Source organism: Cryptotermes secundus, unplaced genomic scaffold, assembly GCF_002891405.2.
Source record: "Cryptotermes secundus unplaced genomic scaffold, Csec_1.0 scaffold766, whole genome shotgun sequence".
Lineage (NCBI taxonomy): Eukaryota > Metazoa > Arthropoda > Insecta > Blattodea > Kalotermitidae > Cryptotermes > Cryptotermes secundus.
Window position 1 is genome coordinate 334,242 of NW_019727791.1, and position 19,798 is coordinate 354,039.

Sequence of the window (19,798 nt, forward strand, 5' to 3'; positions counted from 1 at the left end):
GGTGCCATATTTCATGAGTGTACTGAGGGTTCCCTATAGATCAGCTTTGAAATAGGAACCCATGTCTGCAAACGTAAAATAGCAGCGCTAGGGCGGCATTTAATATAATTTTGTTTAAACTTGGCGCCTCAATGTCGAAGAGCAGGCACATGCATTTTACCCCTTTCTAACTCTTAAGACTCACCTGCTAGAGTAGATGTTGGAATTGGCGCCCTCCATTTTCAATGAATGCGTTACATCAATGAAAGAAACTTTGACGCACCCTTTCAAATATTCCAGGTGTCTCATGGATCACGTCACATGCAACAAGTGTTCTGGCCAACAGCTCGAATTCATTATCCACAGGTGTGTCGTAGATCAGGGTTTTCATATGGCCCCAGCCGAAATAGTCCAGAGGTGTCAAGTCTGGTGATCGGGGTGGCCAAGGCACTGGGCCTCCTCTTCGTATCCAACGACCATGAAAATCAGCATCCAGGTAGTCTCATGATACAATGCTGAGGTGTGTCGGCACTCCATCATGCTGTATCCACATTTGCCTCCACACAATTAGTGGCACATCTTCTAGCAAAGTCAGAAGGATATGTTCCAGGAATACCTTATAAGAGGGCCCATTCAGTAGCGGTGGTAGGAGGATAGGCCCAATCAAGTGATTGCCAATGATGCGCACCCAGACATTGACAGAAAATTGTGCCTGGTGGTAACCAACTACAGTAACGTTGGGGGTTTCGTCAGCCCAAACGTGGCTGTTTCAACAGTTGAACCAGCCATCCATTGTAAACTGTGCTTCGTCTGTGAATAACACGTGATTCAGGAAGTTGGGCTGATGTAAACACTGGTTCAGTATCCACTGGCAAAATTGAACTCATGGTATGAAGTCAGATGGACCTATGTCATGTACTCACGTTGGATGATATGGATAAATTTGTTGGTCTTGCAGTATCCTCCAAACACTTGATTTTGATGTCCCCACAATCTTGGAAATGGCACGAGTGCTGGTGGATGGCTCCTCCTCTATGCAATGCAGTTCGACATTGAGGCGCCAAGTTTAAACGAAATGATTTTAAATGCCTCCCTAACGCTGCTATTTTACGTTTGCGGACATGGGTTCCTATTTCAAAGTTATTCTATAGGGAACCCTCAGTACACTCCTGAAGTATGGCACCAAACTCCTGGGGCACACTGTGTAAATGGAGTTATTGGATATCATCAGTATGTGTTTCAATGTAACAGATCAGCTACCGATCAGATCTTTTGCATTCGTCAGATACTGAAGGAGAAATGGGAATACAGTGATACAGTACATCAACTATTCATAGACTTCAAGGAAACCTATGATTCAGTTAGGAGGGAAGCATCATACAGTATTATCATAGAATTCAGGGTATGCATGGAAATAGTTAGGCTGATTAAAATGTGCTTTAATGAAATGTATAGTAAAGTCTGTATAGTTAATATTAGAGTCAATTTTACCGACCACACAACATATTTTTATTATTATTACACTACATGTTTCGACCTCAAGAGGTCATCCTCAGGTGTACGAACACAGCTGTATAATTACACGCAATGACATTTGTCTTCTCTCTTATTCGATCCTGTATCTTATTCAGGCCCATGCTCAATAATATATCGAGTTCCTTTCACAAAAAAACAAGTTAAAGTATTATTCTAAATGTCAAAAGTTAAAATTTAAAATTAAAATTTAAAATTTGTGAATCGAATTTCAATTCAGATCACTAGTTATGCTTTCACTTTCACTTGTTATTCAGTCACTTCCTACTTATGCTCATTACTGCGTCAAGTTCACATTTACTAGTTTTAATTATTATTGGTTAAAAGTTCATGAATTAAAGTTCAATTTTATTATATTGATTGCACTTTTCACTTTTGGAGGTCTTGCCGTTTTTTCACTTCCTCTGATGTTGCTGGATCCGTTACGGTCCTTGTCATGATGGCTACTGATATTTATCTGATAATTTTCATGTCCAGAATGGTCCAAAACAAGGAGATGCGTTATTGTTACTGCTTTCCAACTTTAGAATATGCCATTAGGAAGGTCCAGGAAAACCAGGTTGGACTGAAATTAAATGGGACATATCAGCTGATGATCTATGCTGATGATATGAGTCTACTGGATGATAACAAAAATACCATAAAGAAAAACACAATCTTTAATTGACACTAGTAATGAGGTTGGTCTAGAAGTAAACACAGAGAAAACTAAGTAAATGTTGCTGTCTCATCACCAAAATGCAGGGCAGAATCATGACCTAAAAATACCTAACAGATCTTTTGAAAATTTGGCACAGTTCAAATGTTTTGGAATGATAGTAACAAATCAAAATTTGATTAAGGAGGAAATTAAGAGGAGATTGAATTTGGGTATTGCTTGCTACCATTCAGTCCAGAACCTTTCGTCTCCTCGTCTACTGTCTAAAAACACAAAAGTTAGAATATACAGAACTAGAATTTTGCCTGTGGTTCTGTATGGGCATGGAACTTGGTCTATGACATTAAGGGAGGAACGTGGACTGAGGGTGTTGAGGAGAATATTTGGACTGAAGAAAAATGGAATGACAGGAGGTTGGAGAAAACTGCATAATGAGGAACTTCATAACTTGTACTGTTCTTTGAGTATAATTAGAATGATCAAGTCAAGGAGGATGAAATGAACAGGGCATATAGCATGAATGTGGGAGAAGAAGAATGCATATTGGATATTGGTTGGAAGCCAGAAAAAAAGAGTCTGCTAGGAAGACTAAGATATAGACTGGTGGATGACATTCAAATGAATGTTAGAGAGACAGGATGGAGTGTGGTGAATACTGTAATGAACCTTTGGGTCCAATAAAATCCTGAGAAGTTTTTGAATAGCTGCATGACTGGCAGCTTCTCAAGAAGGGCTCAGCTCCTTGAAGTTAGTTCATATAAAATAATGTAGTGACTAGTGGGGCTGGCAGAATCCTTCATAGTATGGCAGAGCTATCAATAAACACTTTTTGGATGCAGATTGCACATATATCATACTGATACTTTAACATTATACAGTATTTTTTTCAGTACATACTTATATAACATTAGCATCAGATTTGTTTTTAAATTATCTCTTGCATTTGTTTTATCTAGACTGGAACTCTGCACTTTTCATAATTCTGAATGGAACGAAAGAAGAGCACTTAGATATGTTAGATGGAGGAATTATTCAGCGACTGTTAGAAGAAAAATGGAAGACGTTTGCTAGGGTGAGTATGGCTGCATGTCTTTGAAAGAAATACCTGGCCTTTCAAAATGGCTTTGCAAGATACAGTCTGTATATTACAAGTTAATGAAAATTTAGAATCATACACTATTGCAATTAGGTTTACTAGTCATTCATTACATATTCAGTTTCAGTTTAAACAAAATCATGAAGTGTGTAAACATTCGAATTGAGGAAAATTTGTTTCAAGCTTTTTTTCACTTAATACATCTAATACATCTTGGCTGCAACTACACGATAACTTATAGTGTACTTGTTAGTTTAAATTGAAATTAAAAGTATTGTTTCTCTGATGAGAATTCTTGTGGTACAGCAATATCACTTGTTTAGTGTATCCACTAAATGCACTCGATACTTTGCTGTCAGGTGGACAAACAGGTAAAATGAGAAATCTTTTCCTTACAGTAGTAAGGCAAGGGACTCATATGTGGCATGTTTAAGTAATTTTACAAGCAAATTAATTCTATAATAAAGTGTTATCATCACATCCATTATAACAAAATAATAATCATAGCATTAATTGTGTTATAAATTTTAGTCATTTTGCAGACTGCATTTAATTTGCCTCGCAAATAACCATACTGATATTTCTATGCAGCCATGTGCAACTCTGGTGAATTGGAATATATTGGACCATGCTGCTATACAATTAAGCAGTTCAGTATCAAATAGTCATTGAGACTCGTTTCTTTTTGTGGCTGCAGTGTTTTTTTTTTTTTTTTTTTTTCGTTTGAGTGATGTATAATAAATTGTTTGAACAGAGATGCTTATTTTATACCACTTCAAGGTTTTCAGAGAAATGCGATTACATGAAGATAAAAAATGATTCCAGCAGTGTTTTCAGGCATGGAAAAGATGGAATGTGTTTATAATCTAAGAAAAACACTCTGACAGGTACATGTGTGCTTAACTGAAATTAGTGGCAGCATATTTTTCTTTACACACTTATTCCAGTCATTTATTTGTCAGGCGTTTATTTTCCCTTATTGTTGACTTTCTGTTAAAAATGTATGGATGAATGAGGCTGATAACATCAGAGATCTTTGTTATGATGGATTGATGGTTTATTTTAAGCTTTAATTAAGGATCTGAGAAATTGTCAATTCCTACTAAATGGAATTTGATTATGAGTAACATTTCAAATAATGACAGGTTACAAATAAAAATATTTTTTTGTTGAACATGACTGCTTTCCACAGTTTCAACTTTACTTCAAGGCGTTGATCTGCAGAAGCATGCAATTTATTGCTGAGTTAACATTCTTTCTAGGCCAAGTAAGTTTATCTATGTAATGAATTATGCAAATTTGTCATCAGTAATTTATAGCATTTATGGGTGCTGTCAGTGATGCATGACACAAGTAATAATGTAAATCTTCATTTTTCTTATTTGTCTCTTTATAGAATCAATTCCTCAAACGTCTAGCTATATTGTTTCTACATCTGTTTATGCTCAGTATGGCAATTTATTTAAGACCAGTTGATCATAATAAGCCTCTTCTGGGTGGAACTGAGTGGAATGACTTGGGTCGCTATGGTTTTGAAATTGGTACTGTTATTGGTGTGTTGTGCTATGTCATTGTCCAGCAAGGTGAAGAGATTAAAAACCAAGGCTTCTGGAGTTTCTGTAAGCAACTGGTATGTTATATACATAAATGTACATTTTGACAAATTCTTATCACCTGTTGCAGCAATGTAGTATAAGTTTGAACTGTTGAGTATATTGTGCCATGTTATTGTCCAGCAAGGGAAAGATCTTAAGAATAATGGTTTCTGGCATTTTTTATACTGTAAGAGCTAGATGATTTCCTTAATAACTGATCAGTTCACTTAGACAATACTCATATAAAGATAAAAGAGATACTAACAATCTTTGGAAAATGTAATTATTAAAATTTGATATATGCGGTGTTCTTACTATTCTTGGTGTAACAATGCTACAATTTTATTGTTTCATACTGTATATTAAATATGAGATTTTTATATGCATATATAAAATATTATTGCCCTTCATTAAACACATTAATCCTTCTTGTTTAGTGCTTTATGAGATCATCTCTTAATTTTTTAGCATACATTTGATCCTCACCTGCCTAGGAAATTTTCCATTTGGTGTGACTTAGTGCCATAACATGGGATTATTTTCATTTACATACTAATTTATGATAATTAATTATATGTGAAGAAATGCAATGTAATGAAATTTTCCAAGTGAAATAAAGTAGACTGCTGTCCATAAGAAATGACACCCAGTATTTTGTCCATACTGTAAACTTCCTTAGTGTAGATGAAGTGTAGTTGTCAATCACTTCTAGCTATCACCTATAACTTCTTACATTACTGAGACCATCAGATGTTTAAATAGTTGAGGAATTCATACTAGATACATCATGACCTCTTCAAGAAGTTACCATCCTGGATTTTATTGGATATACATATAACTAACACATTAAGCTCACTAATAATAATAATAAAATTTTTAGTGCTTCAAGAAAAACGTACAGGCGACAAAATCACCACAGTTGTAAAATCAGTCCCAAATAGTAACATATACTGTAATAAAACAGTTAAATAATACAACTTAGTCAATGCTTAGTATAATAAATCAATAATAACTAAAATATGGACATTATAAGCAATTGATAATAAAAGTATACATACATTTATACGAAGTCTACAAAAACTACTACACATAAGTGTATCTAAATAAAACAAATATTCACCTATATTCTCTTTCCTTTCTTTTGACCACACCAAGTATTCATTTATCGAATAAATCACCATTGTTCACCATTGTGCTATTTTTATGTTTTATGGCCAAATATTAAAGAAGAATGTGTATAAAAGGCATTGCCATGAAAATTCTGTGGAACACTAAAAGATTAAACAAATTATGTTGTTTCTCTCTGCTTTGTAATATCAGATGAACAGTAATAATTAATGTTAATATTTTCTTTTATTTGTTTAATTCTGGTCCATAACATCAATATTATGAAAAAGCTAAATAGTTCCATTCAGTGTGACTGGTTAAGATTTTCTTATTTCAATTATTCACACCCTTACATGTTTCGGTCTTCAGAGACCATCTTCAGAGGGACACCTTTACATCAATACAGTTAGAAGCCACTATTACAGTACATGTTTTACAAGTTAAAATATATACATAAAATATAAATAATATACAATTGGCTGTAAAATCTAAAGTTTTTACAACTACAGCGGCTGTTCCAATACTTTAAAACATTTATAGTTAGTTTGTTAAAATTCTATTGGAATTCGTAAACCAAGCTGGTTCGTATCATCCCTCTTATTATTTTTTTGACGGGGGCCGAATGTGTGCCACCTTGTCGTTCTCAAGAAGAGGGTTCTTTAATGTTGTCCTGTAAGTGTTTGTGGCCTTGTTTTTTTTTTNTTTTAAAGACAACACAGCAGGCCACAAACACATACAGGACAATTGTATATTATTTATATTGTATGTATATATTTTAACTTTTAGCACTAATAGTGGCTTCTAACTGTATTGATGTAAAGGTGCCCCTCTGAAGGTGGTCTCTGAAGACCGAAACGTGTAAGGGCATGAATAATTGAAATAAGAAAATCTTAACCAGTCACACTGAACAGAACTATTTAGCTTTTTCTTAATATTTATATTAGTAGCTTGATATACATGGTAATTCATGACATTTTAGTCACACAAGAATCTACTCAAGATGCATTTAGTATAATTTTCTGAATATTTTAACATTTGTGTACAGATCCATGCCCCAGATAAGGCCATCTTCCTACTGTCAAACTTACTGATTCTGGCATGCATTCCATTTCGATTGACTGGAGATGTTATTACTGAGGAAGCCATTTTAGTGTTTGCTCTTCCTGGGTCTTGGTTTTTGCTCATGTTTTTTGCAGGGTGAGTTGAATTTTTTTATGTGCATATGTGTGGTAATTCAGACTCTTGTGTATGTTACACATGAATTCTTTCAAGATATGAATGCAATTAGGACTGTTGTTGTTTTATTATACAAGAAAGATATACAGAGCTTCAGAAACGTCTAAAACTGCTCAGATAATTTCAAAATTAAGTAAAAATGTGAGAAATTTTGAATGTATTGTGACTATAATATAATGCAACTTGCATTATAAGCCAGAACTATAAAGATGTGAACAGTAGGAATGTATGGAAAGTGATATCATCCATTTAGTATCTCTTTAATTATGTACAGAAAACAAACACTATAACATATTTGGTGTGACTTGTACATGAATAATGCCGATTAACAGACGTCATAGGTATGTTTTGGAGTATGATCAGCGGTTACAGAGGCTGCAGGCATGGGACTCGCATCAGCCATATCATGACTTGAACTGGAGACAAAGATTCATCAAGATACTATATTTACTATTCTTTTGCTGTCTCAAGCACATTATTTATACTGTAATACTAATTTTGTAGTCTTCTAAATTGGGTATTTAATTAAGTACTGGTATATAACCTGTTACAGATGTGGGATTCTTGAATGACAGGAATTCAGATCATTTGAGTTTTGGGAATTGCTGACATTATTTCTCTATACAATTTCTTTATTAAAACCGTCACAACACAACAATATTAAGGTCAGTACCTAGTTTGGCTCTGCTACATGTTTTGGCTATTAATAGCCATCATCAAGCAAATACATGGCTAACACATATACACCACTGAACTGCAGTACTAATAAAATTGGATACAATAATATTCATTATATTAAAATACAATAAATTAGATTATATCAAATACAATAAATTAGATTATATCAAACAAAAGTTATAATATAAAACAAGAATAAAATTCTTTGAGTGATGTTTTATATCATCAAGTCAGTCGTTGGTTTTTGTGATTTTGTGTGTAGGGAACATAAACAAAGACTCATTGTTTACAGTCCCTACAGAACGGACAATACTTTGTACGATGAGGCACCGACTAAATAATTAACATTAATATTATTACATCTACATCACGAGCCTCCAAAACAATTTATTATATATATATAAAATATAGAATACTCCAATTTGTCCATGGGAACACAACAAAATCACAAAAAAACAACAACTGACTCAATGATGTAAAACATCACTCAAAGAATTTTATTCTTGTTTTATATTATAACTTTTGTTTTATATAATCTAATTTATTGTATTTTTATGCCAAGTATTTTAATATAATTAATATTATTGTATCCAATTTTATTAGTACTGCAGTTCAGTGGTCTATATATGTTAGCCATGTATTTGCCTGATGATTGCTATTAATAGCTGAAACATGTAGCAGAGCCAAACTAGGCACTGACCTTAATAGTGTTGTGTTGTGACGGTTTTAATAAAGAAATTGTATATTATAATACAACAGGATGCATGAAATGAAAATTATTTCTCTATGATAGCATGAGTTTCATGTTGGCTAGCAATGGAATTTTCTCATGTGAGATTGATTAGATATTGAATGAAGCAGCCTATGCTGTCCTATGTACAATAGCAAACAGATAAGTTATTCAGACATGTTCTGTTACATATATTATTTGTTCATAAAGAAGTTAGAGTTTAATGCTTCCTGCTGGATTATACAAACACACGTTGGTTTGTAAGTTTGAGGCAATAGAAAGTGCCGTATTTGGTTGATGGAGATTTTATGTTTAGTTGCATTACCCTTGTTTATTTTGTTCATTTTAATTTGTTAATCTTGAACTTAGAATGGCAATACTCAACCTGTTTGTGAACATCCTACATGATCTTGGGCAAAGTGAGGACTCTGCTATTTCTTAAGGGGTTATCCATCTATCCTGGATGTGTGGTTAGAGCTAATGGGATTTCCAGAGTTTATACAGGATTTGAGAATACAATTCTGATGATGCCTGAGGTCAATCCTTGGGATTCTAAAAGTTAACTTTCTGGTTAATTAATTCTGGGGTGACCTTTTGTTTCCATTCTTAAGTTCAGTCATATCAATCTGTTGAACCATAGTGACTACCATGAGGTCTCATTGTATTTTATTTAAGGTGCAGGTTTGCTGATGGTATAATATGACCTACAATAGAGCATCAAAGGGGCACGCAATAGCATAGTTGGTTAAGGCACTATGCTACAAGCCGGAAGGTCATGTGTTCAAGTCTCGATGAGGTCATTGGATTCTTTCCAGTTTACCTAATCCTTCCAGCTGCATTATGGCCCTGACATCGACTCAGCCTCTAACAGAAATGAGTACCAAGAATATTCCTGGGGTAAAGGGCGGCCAGTGCATAGGGCTGACAACCTTGCTGCCATCTATGAGCCGATTGTCTAGAAAATGTGGGAACCTCAACATCTCACAACCCTATGGGCCTCCATGGCCTGTTACAGAGATACCTTTACTTTTTACTTTACAGAGCATCAAAAATCGTGGTTTGAATTGCTCCCTCATGTATGGTGGAGTGTTGTGTTATACTGTATGGCAGTATGGTATTTTATTTCATTTATTCTATTCCTATTCTGTTCTGTTCTATTGTATTATATTATACTTTAGTCTGTTCTACTCTATTCCATTGTGTGCTATTGTATTGTATTGTATTGTATTGTACTGGTATTGTATTCTATTCTTTTCTATCCTAATCATGTCCTTCGTATGTTGTCCATTGTCAATGGCTTAGATCATGTCTACAACATTTTAGGGGCTGCCTGTGTTCACATTTTCAGGTAAGGAGACAAAAAAGGAGATGAAAAGCCTACTCAGTCAGGCCCATTCAAGAAAAGTAGTCCATTATTTTTTACCTGAAAATGGAGACCAAGCCAGTCTCAGGCATTGTAGATATAATCTGAATTACATGCAATGCTCAATGTCCAGAAAATATTCTTAATTTAAATTTGAGTGCTGTGTCCTATAACCAAAGACTGTAACAGGCTCCTAAAGGCTCATTTACATTTCTTCTTTTTCTTTCCAGTGCCATTCGCTTGACCGGGCCATTTGTTACAATGGTCTACTCTATGTTAGTTGGTGACATGCTTACATTTGGAATAATCTATTCAATTGTTTTATTTGGTTTCTCACAATCATTCTACTTCCTGTATAAAGGATATCCTGGAGTTAAAACATCTCTGTACCATTCCTATTCTTCAACGTGGATGGCTTTGTTTCAGATTACTCTTGGTGACTATAATGTAAGCATAGTTCCTAATTAATTATGAAATAATAAAAACTACATCTGTAGGCAATTTAATTAAACAATTAAAAGTAGCAAGCGCAAGTAGAGAGATATGTAAACAAATATATTCTTGATATTGATCATGACTGCCTTGTCTCCTCTGTGATCATGTACAATTAATTTCAGGCATATGATTAGTTTCAAGCATATTTGTGAGGGAATACCTTCCTAAACATGATACTGTACTGTACAGTTCTTGAATTCTGCATTTATATTATTTTTTACAGTTGATAAATGACTATTGTCATGACAGCAGAATTAACTTTGTAGTTGGTGTAGCAGCATTTTTCACTGTAAGTTCAAACTACCACCTTTTACTTACCAAGTAAAGTAAAAAATGAAAAAGTGAAGTTATCCCTGTAACAGGCCATGAAGGCCCATATGGTTTTGATAGGTTGAGGCTCCCACATCTTCTAGACCATCGGCTCACAGATGGTGGTAAGGGTGTCAGCTTTACGCGCTGGTCACCCTTTATCCCCCAGGAAGATTCCTGCTACTCATTTCTGTTAAAGGCTGAGTCGACATCAGGGCCATAGTGCGACTGGAAGGATTAGGTGAAATGGAAAAATTCACCTCATTGGGACTGGAACCCATGACCTTCCAGTTAGTAGCATAGTGCCTCAACCTGCTATGCTATCGCATACCCCTCTACTTACCAAGAAGATCTGTATCAGTGAATCACAAGATCATTCTTACATAAATGAGGGATTATGTTTTCCTTTGATCTGTATGTAATATATTTTTAAATTATCATCTGGGAAATGATAATTGCAAAAGACCTCCATTGAGCCAGTGAACAGTAATAGAGAAAATGCTTTGAAATGGAATGTTTTAGTATAGCTTGGATCAAAATCTAAGATGTTGGAAAACTGGATATTTAGAAAAAATTTACTGGAACACAATGAAGACTGAGAAATTCTAGATCACCTGGTCATGTATTGTAGCCCAGTCCTCATTGGAAACATTGTAAATGTTCTAAATTGGGAGAGGGTAGTTTTGGAATATAACATGTTATATGCAGAGGATATTTTGGTAGTGTGATATTATATGCATATTTTTCATACTATAAAAATAAAAATATGTTAATATGTTACAGAAATGACAAATATTGGAAGTTAAAGATAAATTACAGTTCTTATTTTTATTTTATCTTGTCAAAAAACTTAAAAAGTATTACCTACACACCCCCTCTTGCCCCACCTTTTGTTCTAGAAGAAAATGACTGAATATTTTGATGAGGGCTTTATTTGTGGGGTGGAAATCCTAACCATCTAATGGTGTAGAAGTTTTGCAAAGTGCTCTAATCTCCTGAGGTCCTCAGCTAGGATTTAGTCCATTCCTTCCAAAGATATTTATAAAACATATGTTTGTGTGGGTCTTATAAACTAGGAAGATAACAAACATTTGGAAGAAGTTTAGAAGTACATTAAATTATACACGTATCAGTGTTATCTATTTTAAAATTATTTAATTTGTTAACATTATTATATGCTGAAGTCTCTTGTGTGACATACTTCCTTTGTTTCAGTATTCAGAATTGAGTCTCACATCATATCCAACATTATCAAAAACAGTCTTCACGATTTTCATGATTCTTGTTCCAATTCTGTTGTTAAACATGTTGATTGCCATGATGGGCAATACATATGCTCATGTCATAGAACAAAGTGAAAAGGAGTGGATGAAACAGGTATGTGTGTTTTCATGCAACTTCAATAACTTGTCCTTATTGAGTAAATTGCTAAATGTACATGAGTGTCATTATTACTGCCACAGTTTACAGAATGATTTCTTGGAATTAAAATTTGTAAAAACGTTCATATGAATATGTACCCTTAAAAGAGTTATTATCATTAGAAAATGTCAGCACTTGTCATCACATTCTGAAAAACAAATATTCCAATTTAATATTTTGTTCATTATATGATGTTTTTAGGGATCCATTTGATACCAGACGTTGTGTTGATGTTACAGTACCTGTAGTAGTACTCTACTTTGGATAAACACTGTTACATATTGTGTCCTAAGTCAGCCTGAAGCAGTCTACACTTATGAAAGCATATTACACATCAATTCCACATGGAAAGTGGATGTTCATTTGTTGAATTAGTGGACATGCATCTTGTGCTGTGAGAGTGCAAATGAAATTTTACGGATGGTGTTAGAGAATGCAGTGAAAAATGCCCTAATCAGAGAGTGCCAAATCATCATACTTTCCTTTCAGTTGACTGCCAACTCTGTGAGACAAACATTTCAGGGAATGTGATGGAATGTTGGCTGTCTCCATTCTGTGTGTAATGTATGCTAGAAGAACAGCTCCGTGAGGTCTCTGAAAGGCAGCCTACCATCAGTACCAGTACCATTATTATTAGTTGATTTTTAATGTCACAGTTTTTGTATTCTGTCTTTTGTTATCTATAAAGGAAGACTTGGAACTGATAATTCCACATTTATTATAAGTTGTATGACTTATTCTGTATCCAACAGGCTTTCCTACTGTAGATTTGTAGAATGCAAAATAAATTTGAATGTAAATTTGAGTATCTTGCTGCTTGTATACACTATACATTACAAGAACAGCAGTTGTAACCCTATAGCATTCAGTCTGTGCAAGACTTAGCACTACATGATGCACCTGCAACATGCATAATCTGTCAATGGATTTTGTGACAGTTGACCAAAGATCCTACATTTACAGTAGAGGTTTTAGTCACGGATGAATCATGCTTTATTAGGACTGGGATTGATGACATATGAAGGTGAAATATTTTTCACAGTTTTTCCATCTGATGATATGTATAATATGGAAAAATATGAAGCTATGATGGGCTGGGCATATGGCTGGGCTGGGGAAACAATGAATATGTACAGAATTTTGGTGTGACAATGTTATGGAAAGTGGATTATCTGGAAGGCTGAGAAGAAAATGGGAGAATAACATTGAGAACGACTTTAGGGAGATAGTTTATGTGGATGGGTGATGGATGAAATTAGCTTAGGATTATGCTTTGGTGTCAGCCATGTTGAGTTCTGCTGCTGAATTGTTAACTAAGCAATATAAATCCAGATTCTAGTCATCAACAAAGTTGACATGGCAAACTTGGCAGAACCTGCATCACTAGTTTGTGATGGTATGTAAAAAATAATGGGTGGATATTCAAACTTAAATTGTAATGAAAAAAGATAAATAGGCTGTGGAGGCCTATAGGGTTGTCAGAGATTCGAGGCCTCCACATTTTCTAGACAGTCAGACCGCAGATGGCGGTGAGGTTCTCAGCTTGATATGCTGGCTGCCATTTACCCCCCAAGAAGATCCCAGCACTCATTTCTGGTAGAGGCTGAGTCAACCCCAGGACCAAAATGCAACTGGAAGGATTAGGCCTATTGAAAAATCCAGTGACCCCACTGGAAATTAAACCGTTATTTTCTGGCATATAACCTCAACTAGCTTTGCTACAGTTGTAATGATGGAAACTTAGTGCTCATGTATAGTCATGATACAGCAGTACTTGCAGGGTACTTAAAGACTCCAGGATGTAACCATATTAATACGTGTAGCATTAACATTTCTTCAATCCAGTTCAAATGAAATAATTATCCACTATTAAGATACAAAATTAATTTGTGAAGTTTATTTAAATTGAGTCATTCTTTGCAACTACTCTTTCCTTTCATTTTCAAAACAAACTGAAGCTATATATTAAGAAGTATCATTATGAACAAAATCAGTTTCCTAGCAGCATGAAGTTAAAATTACTGTTCTGTTAACTGAAATGTTTAAATTTTGTTATTTCCAAACAATATTAAACATTTCTTTATATGTTAATACTTGTGGACAGTGTTTAGAATTGTAGGATTTTTTATTTTTTTTTAATGACCGATATGGATTTTTGACACAAGATTACACTGAAATTCAACGTGTATTTTCTAAGCGACAAAAATTATATTTTTGTTTTGTCTGTTTTCTGATATCTTTTGTCATGGCTGTGTTTTCATGTGTCAGATGTTAACGGTTATTACAGAGCAGGATCTTTCTATCTCATTCAAGTAATTTCAGAGTGTTTTATTTTTTTGGTTTGGTCTATGTAAAATTTGTTGTATAGGAGCAGTTGCATTCTGTTGAGCCTAGAAAGCATGGTATTGAATTAGTTAAAATACAGTATGTTCAGAAAATACTTAAAAATACAGTACAGCTATAGAATATTGCTGAAAAGGAGATACACTCTAAGGGAATGAATCACCTGTATAATTGTATTATTAACAGTTACTTTTCAATTTTACATTATGTTTAGAGATGGCTAAAATTTTACTGTACTCAAAATGTTTTATTTCAAAATCCATCCTGAGACAATAACTGTACATATGGTAACAGATTTGATCAATGCATTGCTAGGCAACAGCTCTGTAAACATGGTCCAACATGCAACAACAGAGGAGGCTGTGTTTCCCATGTCTGTGATGATGTCACACAGTGGTGGGTGGTGGTCACATGACATGTGTTTCTTGTGATGTGTGTCTGTTCCTTGGCTATATAAGTGACAGAATTTATTTAGTTCAGTGACAAGTCAGTTCTCGGTAGGAGATAGTTGTGGGAAGTTTGTAATTGAAGAAGAGTACAAGAAGTTAACCTGTGAAGATTCAGTATGTGATTTGAAGACTGTGTGCTGTAGCACAGTGATATTGAGAGTGTGTGATTTAGTGAGACTTTTATAGTTCCTGTGTTTTAAATCCATGAGAACTAGTGCAGATAGACTATGAAGATTAGTGTGGAGTAATTGTAAATTGTGTAAATCAGAAATAGTGTTACAATTATTTTTAGTTACGACCTGTAAATATCCAATAAATCCAATTATCAATCCAAACCTACATCTATGTCACTATGACACGTGACAATATAAATTGCATATGCTGTACTTAGTTGATGGCCCATGTATAAATGTACATAAATTCGGTTAGTCCATGAATATAAAATTGTGTACATAAGCATAGATTTACAAACACATGATTATAGCCAGTATATATACTCATATATAGATGTGCGCATGCAAGTAGACAGACCTACTTCAGAACTTGCAATCTGACAAATGATTGTATTTAGTCAATCAATTCTTATCAGTGTGCTAAATTAAATTAAGTTTTTCATAATTCATAATTTTATTTACATCCATAACTGTAAAATATACAATCGGATAAAGTCAAAGGGAATATACAGATTTAATAACAATCACACCTAACATAATCAAAGAATACATAAATACTTAAATATATTATATTAAAGAAAACCACCAGCACATGCTTTAACAGACAATTACAGTCATTTAATTCAACATCTTACATATAAAAAAACTCCTGAAGAGAGTAGAAGGCATTATGCAACAAATAACACTTCAATTTCCTCCTAAACACTTTAAAATCAGATACATTCTTTAACTCCATAGGAAGATTATTGTATAGTTTTATGCCCATGTTTATCACACTTCTCTTACAACGATTTGTATTACAATGTTGGGCATACAGATTATGTTTATGCTTTGTATTGTAATTATGCACATCAGAGTTCAGAGTTGTATAGATTCTATTTTTTATGATAAAACATAAAATCTCCAGTATATACAAAGAAGTAACAGTTAAAATTTCTAACTCACCAAACAGCCTTCTGCAGGATGCCCGATTATCAACGCCCATAATGGCTCTTATGCATTTTTTTTTACTTTAAAAACTGTATCTATCTCTTTACCTCCACCACCCCAAAACATAATACCATACTTAAATATGGATTCAAATTTAGTAAAATAACATTTCTTAATACCTGTAAACTAACAGAATTACGTAAGGATTTGATCAGATATAGAGCCTTGCTCAGCTTAAGGTAGATATATTGAGTGTGATTCAACCAGCTCAAATTTTCAGAGATATCAATACCCAAGAATTTCACCGAAGATGAATATACTAATTCCCTATTGAATAAACGTATGACCGGTCTGTTCCCAGAAGTAGATCCTTTTCCATGGAAAAATAATACAAAGAAATATCAAAATAATATCAAAGAAAATGGTAGGTGAGTGATAGTTTACTGGAGGAAAAGGACAGCACTGTGACATTGCATTACAAGGTTTCCTTCATTCATATTTGTCATGCATTGTAAGGCTAAGAATATTGTACAACTGACTGTATTATTATCTGTAGATAGTTTTATGACTTCTGTCACCACTGTCGTTTATCACAATGTGCTTATTCCAGCTACATTTTCTCTTGCAAGCAACACGTTTCAGTATTGTAGGACCAGTAGCACATATGCTATTCTGCACCTTACTGTGCTGACAAGGAGTGCTGCTAGCAAAGCCTGTTTCATTTTAATTGATTTTACTCTCAGTGCTGTGACTCATCAGATTTCTGATTTTTAGTATTATGTTGAATCATAATAACATAATTTACATTTTTTTTTTCAGTGGGCAAAGATTGTTGTAAGTTTGGAAAGAGCTGTCAACCAGGCAGATGCCCACCATTACTTGCAAGAATACAGTATTTCACTGGGTGCAGGCGATGATCCCAGCACTGAGCAAAGGGGAGTCATGGTAATTAAAAGCAAAAGTAAGACACGGGCTAAGCAGCGCAAAGGAGCTGTAGCTAACTGGAAGGTAAAATTTTAGTATAATTCTCTTTAGTATTTTCCTCTGTTAGGCACTTGCATTTCTGACTCTAGTATATGTAGCTGGTATAATTAGTGTACCGGTTTTACAACCTGCATAGTTCCTTCAGGATATTATTTATGCATTACTTTTGATGAGAAGAAGCTAATGCATCTTGCTATTATTAAGTGACTTGGTAAGTTATGTATCCGTTCTGACAGATAGGTTCCGTCAGCAAATTGTACTCATTTTCCTCATCACATTAACTCAGATGTGTTATACCCTGCATGTAACATAGTTCTTCATTGTAATGAATATTCTCCTCTTCATGTGATGAAGTAATAATATCGAACTTAGATGATAATTTCAATAAATTTGCAACCACAAAATGAAAATTTCAGAAGACACAATGAAGTCCTTGTCACTCAGAAAATGATTGAAATGAAGGCCAAAATTAAATTCAGAATCATAAATGTAAAGGCAAAGTTGTCCCTGTGCTTAACTAATCAAGCATTATGCCATGAAGGCATATGGGGGAGTGGATATGTATAGATCCACATTTTCTTGACCTCAGCACTAGCTGGAGGTGAGTGGTCAGCTTCACACCCAGGCCACTTTATGCCTGGGGAAAGTGCCCCCGGTACCCATTGGAAAGAAGGTTGGGTGGATCCCAGAGCCAGTCTGGATGACATGGAGAAGAGAAAATTCTTTACCCTACTGGGACTCAAACTCCGAGCCCTTGGTTGTCCAACCCATAGCTAGTTGTTATACCGACAATACCCCAGCTCATAAATTCAAAATTATAGATGCACAAATTCAATTCATGAGCATGAGAGAACAAACAAGACATTTTGGAAGTTCTAGAAGTTGAATCATTATTAAATAAAGTTTAATATTAGAGAAACAAATGGATTTAAATGTTGATAGAATGAAGAGAATTTAATTTCCAAATTTGTGATAAAATTCAGACTTATTGGAATAAGAAGCTACATATGGCGTTTGAACAGACTTATTGGCTTGCTTAGGTTAGAATGGGTCAGTCACAGTCAAACTTACTTGACTGATGATGACAGATCTAAAAGTTTGTGATGATGTTACATTCATACATATATTAAGTTTCTGGACATTATCCATCAACCTGTTTTTACTTAAAAAAACAACATTTTGGATACTGATTTCTGTCTCCATATTCAGATAATAGTTACTTATTTGGGCCCAATTGACTGAGCTAACCCCTATCTCTGGACTCGTTTACCAGCACCAGATAGAGTATACAAGTCAAGCAGAGTACAAGCTGTCTATGAGAGCTAAGACAAAATCTTAAGAATATTAAAATACATGACATGCATGAGGCCTTGCACCAGATAACTATCAGAAAACAAGTCATTACTGGAGAGACAAAATCCCCATATGGTACCAACACAAAAACACAAATTTTCCCACCCTGTGTATACTGGATGGAGTTGTAGTTTTCTGACTTCTACTGCAATAATGGGAGTCCAGATGGGAGAGATGTCCAAGCTGGGTTGACTGATCAGATGGTCTGTCAGAGACATGTTTGTGGATTCCTTGTATTTCCAGTATGTGGTGTTTGGTTCAATCTGCAAGACCCCTAATTCATTCCAACATATTCTGTGGTCTTCTTCATACACATGTTGGGCTAATTTTTAATTTTAAACAGACCTACTCCATGGGACATTGATGAAAACTGGATCAGTTAGAGATGCCCAGGAGACAAAGCAATGTGTGTACAACATCCCATGGGATTGTGGCTGATGTTACACCAGCGAAACAAGCAGACCTTTGGAAGCCTGCTTTAAAGAGCACACATATAACCTGACACAGAATTTACTTGAAACAATCAAAATTATCCCAACATGCATATGCAGAAGGCAATAAAATGTGTTGGAATGAATTGAGGGTCTTGCAGATTGAACCAGATACCACATACAGGAAATAAAGGAATCCGCTCACATGTCTCTGATATACCATCCAACAGTCAACCGAGCCTGGACCTCCCCCATCTGGACTCCTTTTTTCACAGCAGAAGTCAAAAAGCTACAATTCGATCCAGCGTAGATTAAGTGTGAAAATATGTGTTTTTGTGTTGGTATCATATGGAGAATTTGTCTTTCCAGTGATGACTTCTTTTCTGATAGTTCTGTGGAGTTTGTAATATTTCAAGGTTTTTTCTTAGCTCTTGCAAATGGTTTTTTGCAGTGCTTGGCTTGTACACCCTATGTGGTGTTGGTACAGTTGTCTGGAGATAAGAGACTAGCTCTATCAATTGGGCCCAACTGAGTAGGTGTTAACTGAAGATAAAGACAGAATCCAGTCTCTGAAACATTGTGTTTTTAAATAAGAACAGGATGATTGGTATGCCCAGAAACATAAAAAGGTAAATTTTCCCTGTGCTTAAATAATTAAACACTACACCATGAAGGCATATGGGAGAGTGGATGTATACATCCATATTTTCTTGACCTTGGCACCAGTTGGAGGTGAGTGGTCAGCTTCATGCCTGGCTGCTTTACCCCCAGGGAAAGAATCCCTGTTACCCTTAAGCCCAAAAATTCACATGGATATGATGAAATCTCTACCAAATTACTTAAAGCAAGCTCTGTTTACATCAGTTCACCCTTGAATCATCTATGTAATAAATCTTTATCATCAGGTACTTTTCCTCAACGCTTAAAATACGCT

At 34.8% G+C, this 19,798-nt stretch overlaps 1 protein-coding gene across 5 annotated transcripts in view; it reads left to right on the top strand.

Moving 5' to 3' along the window:
* The window catches only part of LOC111865001 (transient receptor potential cation channel subfamily V member 4), a 54,986-nt gene that overhangs the window by 21,141 nt on the left and 14,047 nt on the right, over positions 1-19,798 (top strand). For 4 of the 5 annotated variants that reach the window (XM_023852676.2, XM_023852679.2, XM_023852677.2 and 1 more), the window contains 7 exons: positions 3,127-3,242; positions 4,459-4,533; positions 4,663-4,896; positions 7,014-7,165; positions 10,206-10,422; positions 11,995-12,156; positions 16,916-17,104. In XM_023852676.2, the coding sequence (XP_023708444.1) occupies positions 3,127-3,242; positions 4,459-4,533; positions 4,663-4,896; positions 7,014-7,165; positions 10,206-10,422; positions 11,995-12,156; positions 16,916-17,104 (1,145 nt within the window). The remainder of the gene's footprint in view (positions 1-3,126; positions 3,243-4,458; positions 4,534-4,662; positions 4,897-7,013; positions 7,166-10,205; positions 10,423-11,994; positions 12,157-16,915; positions 17,105-19,798) is intronic. The other variant, XM_023852678.2, reaches the window with a different exon arrangement.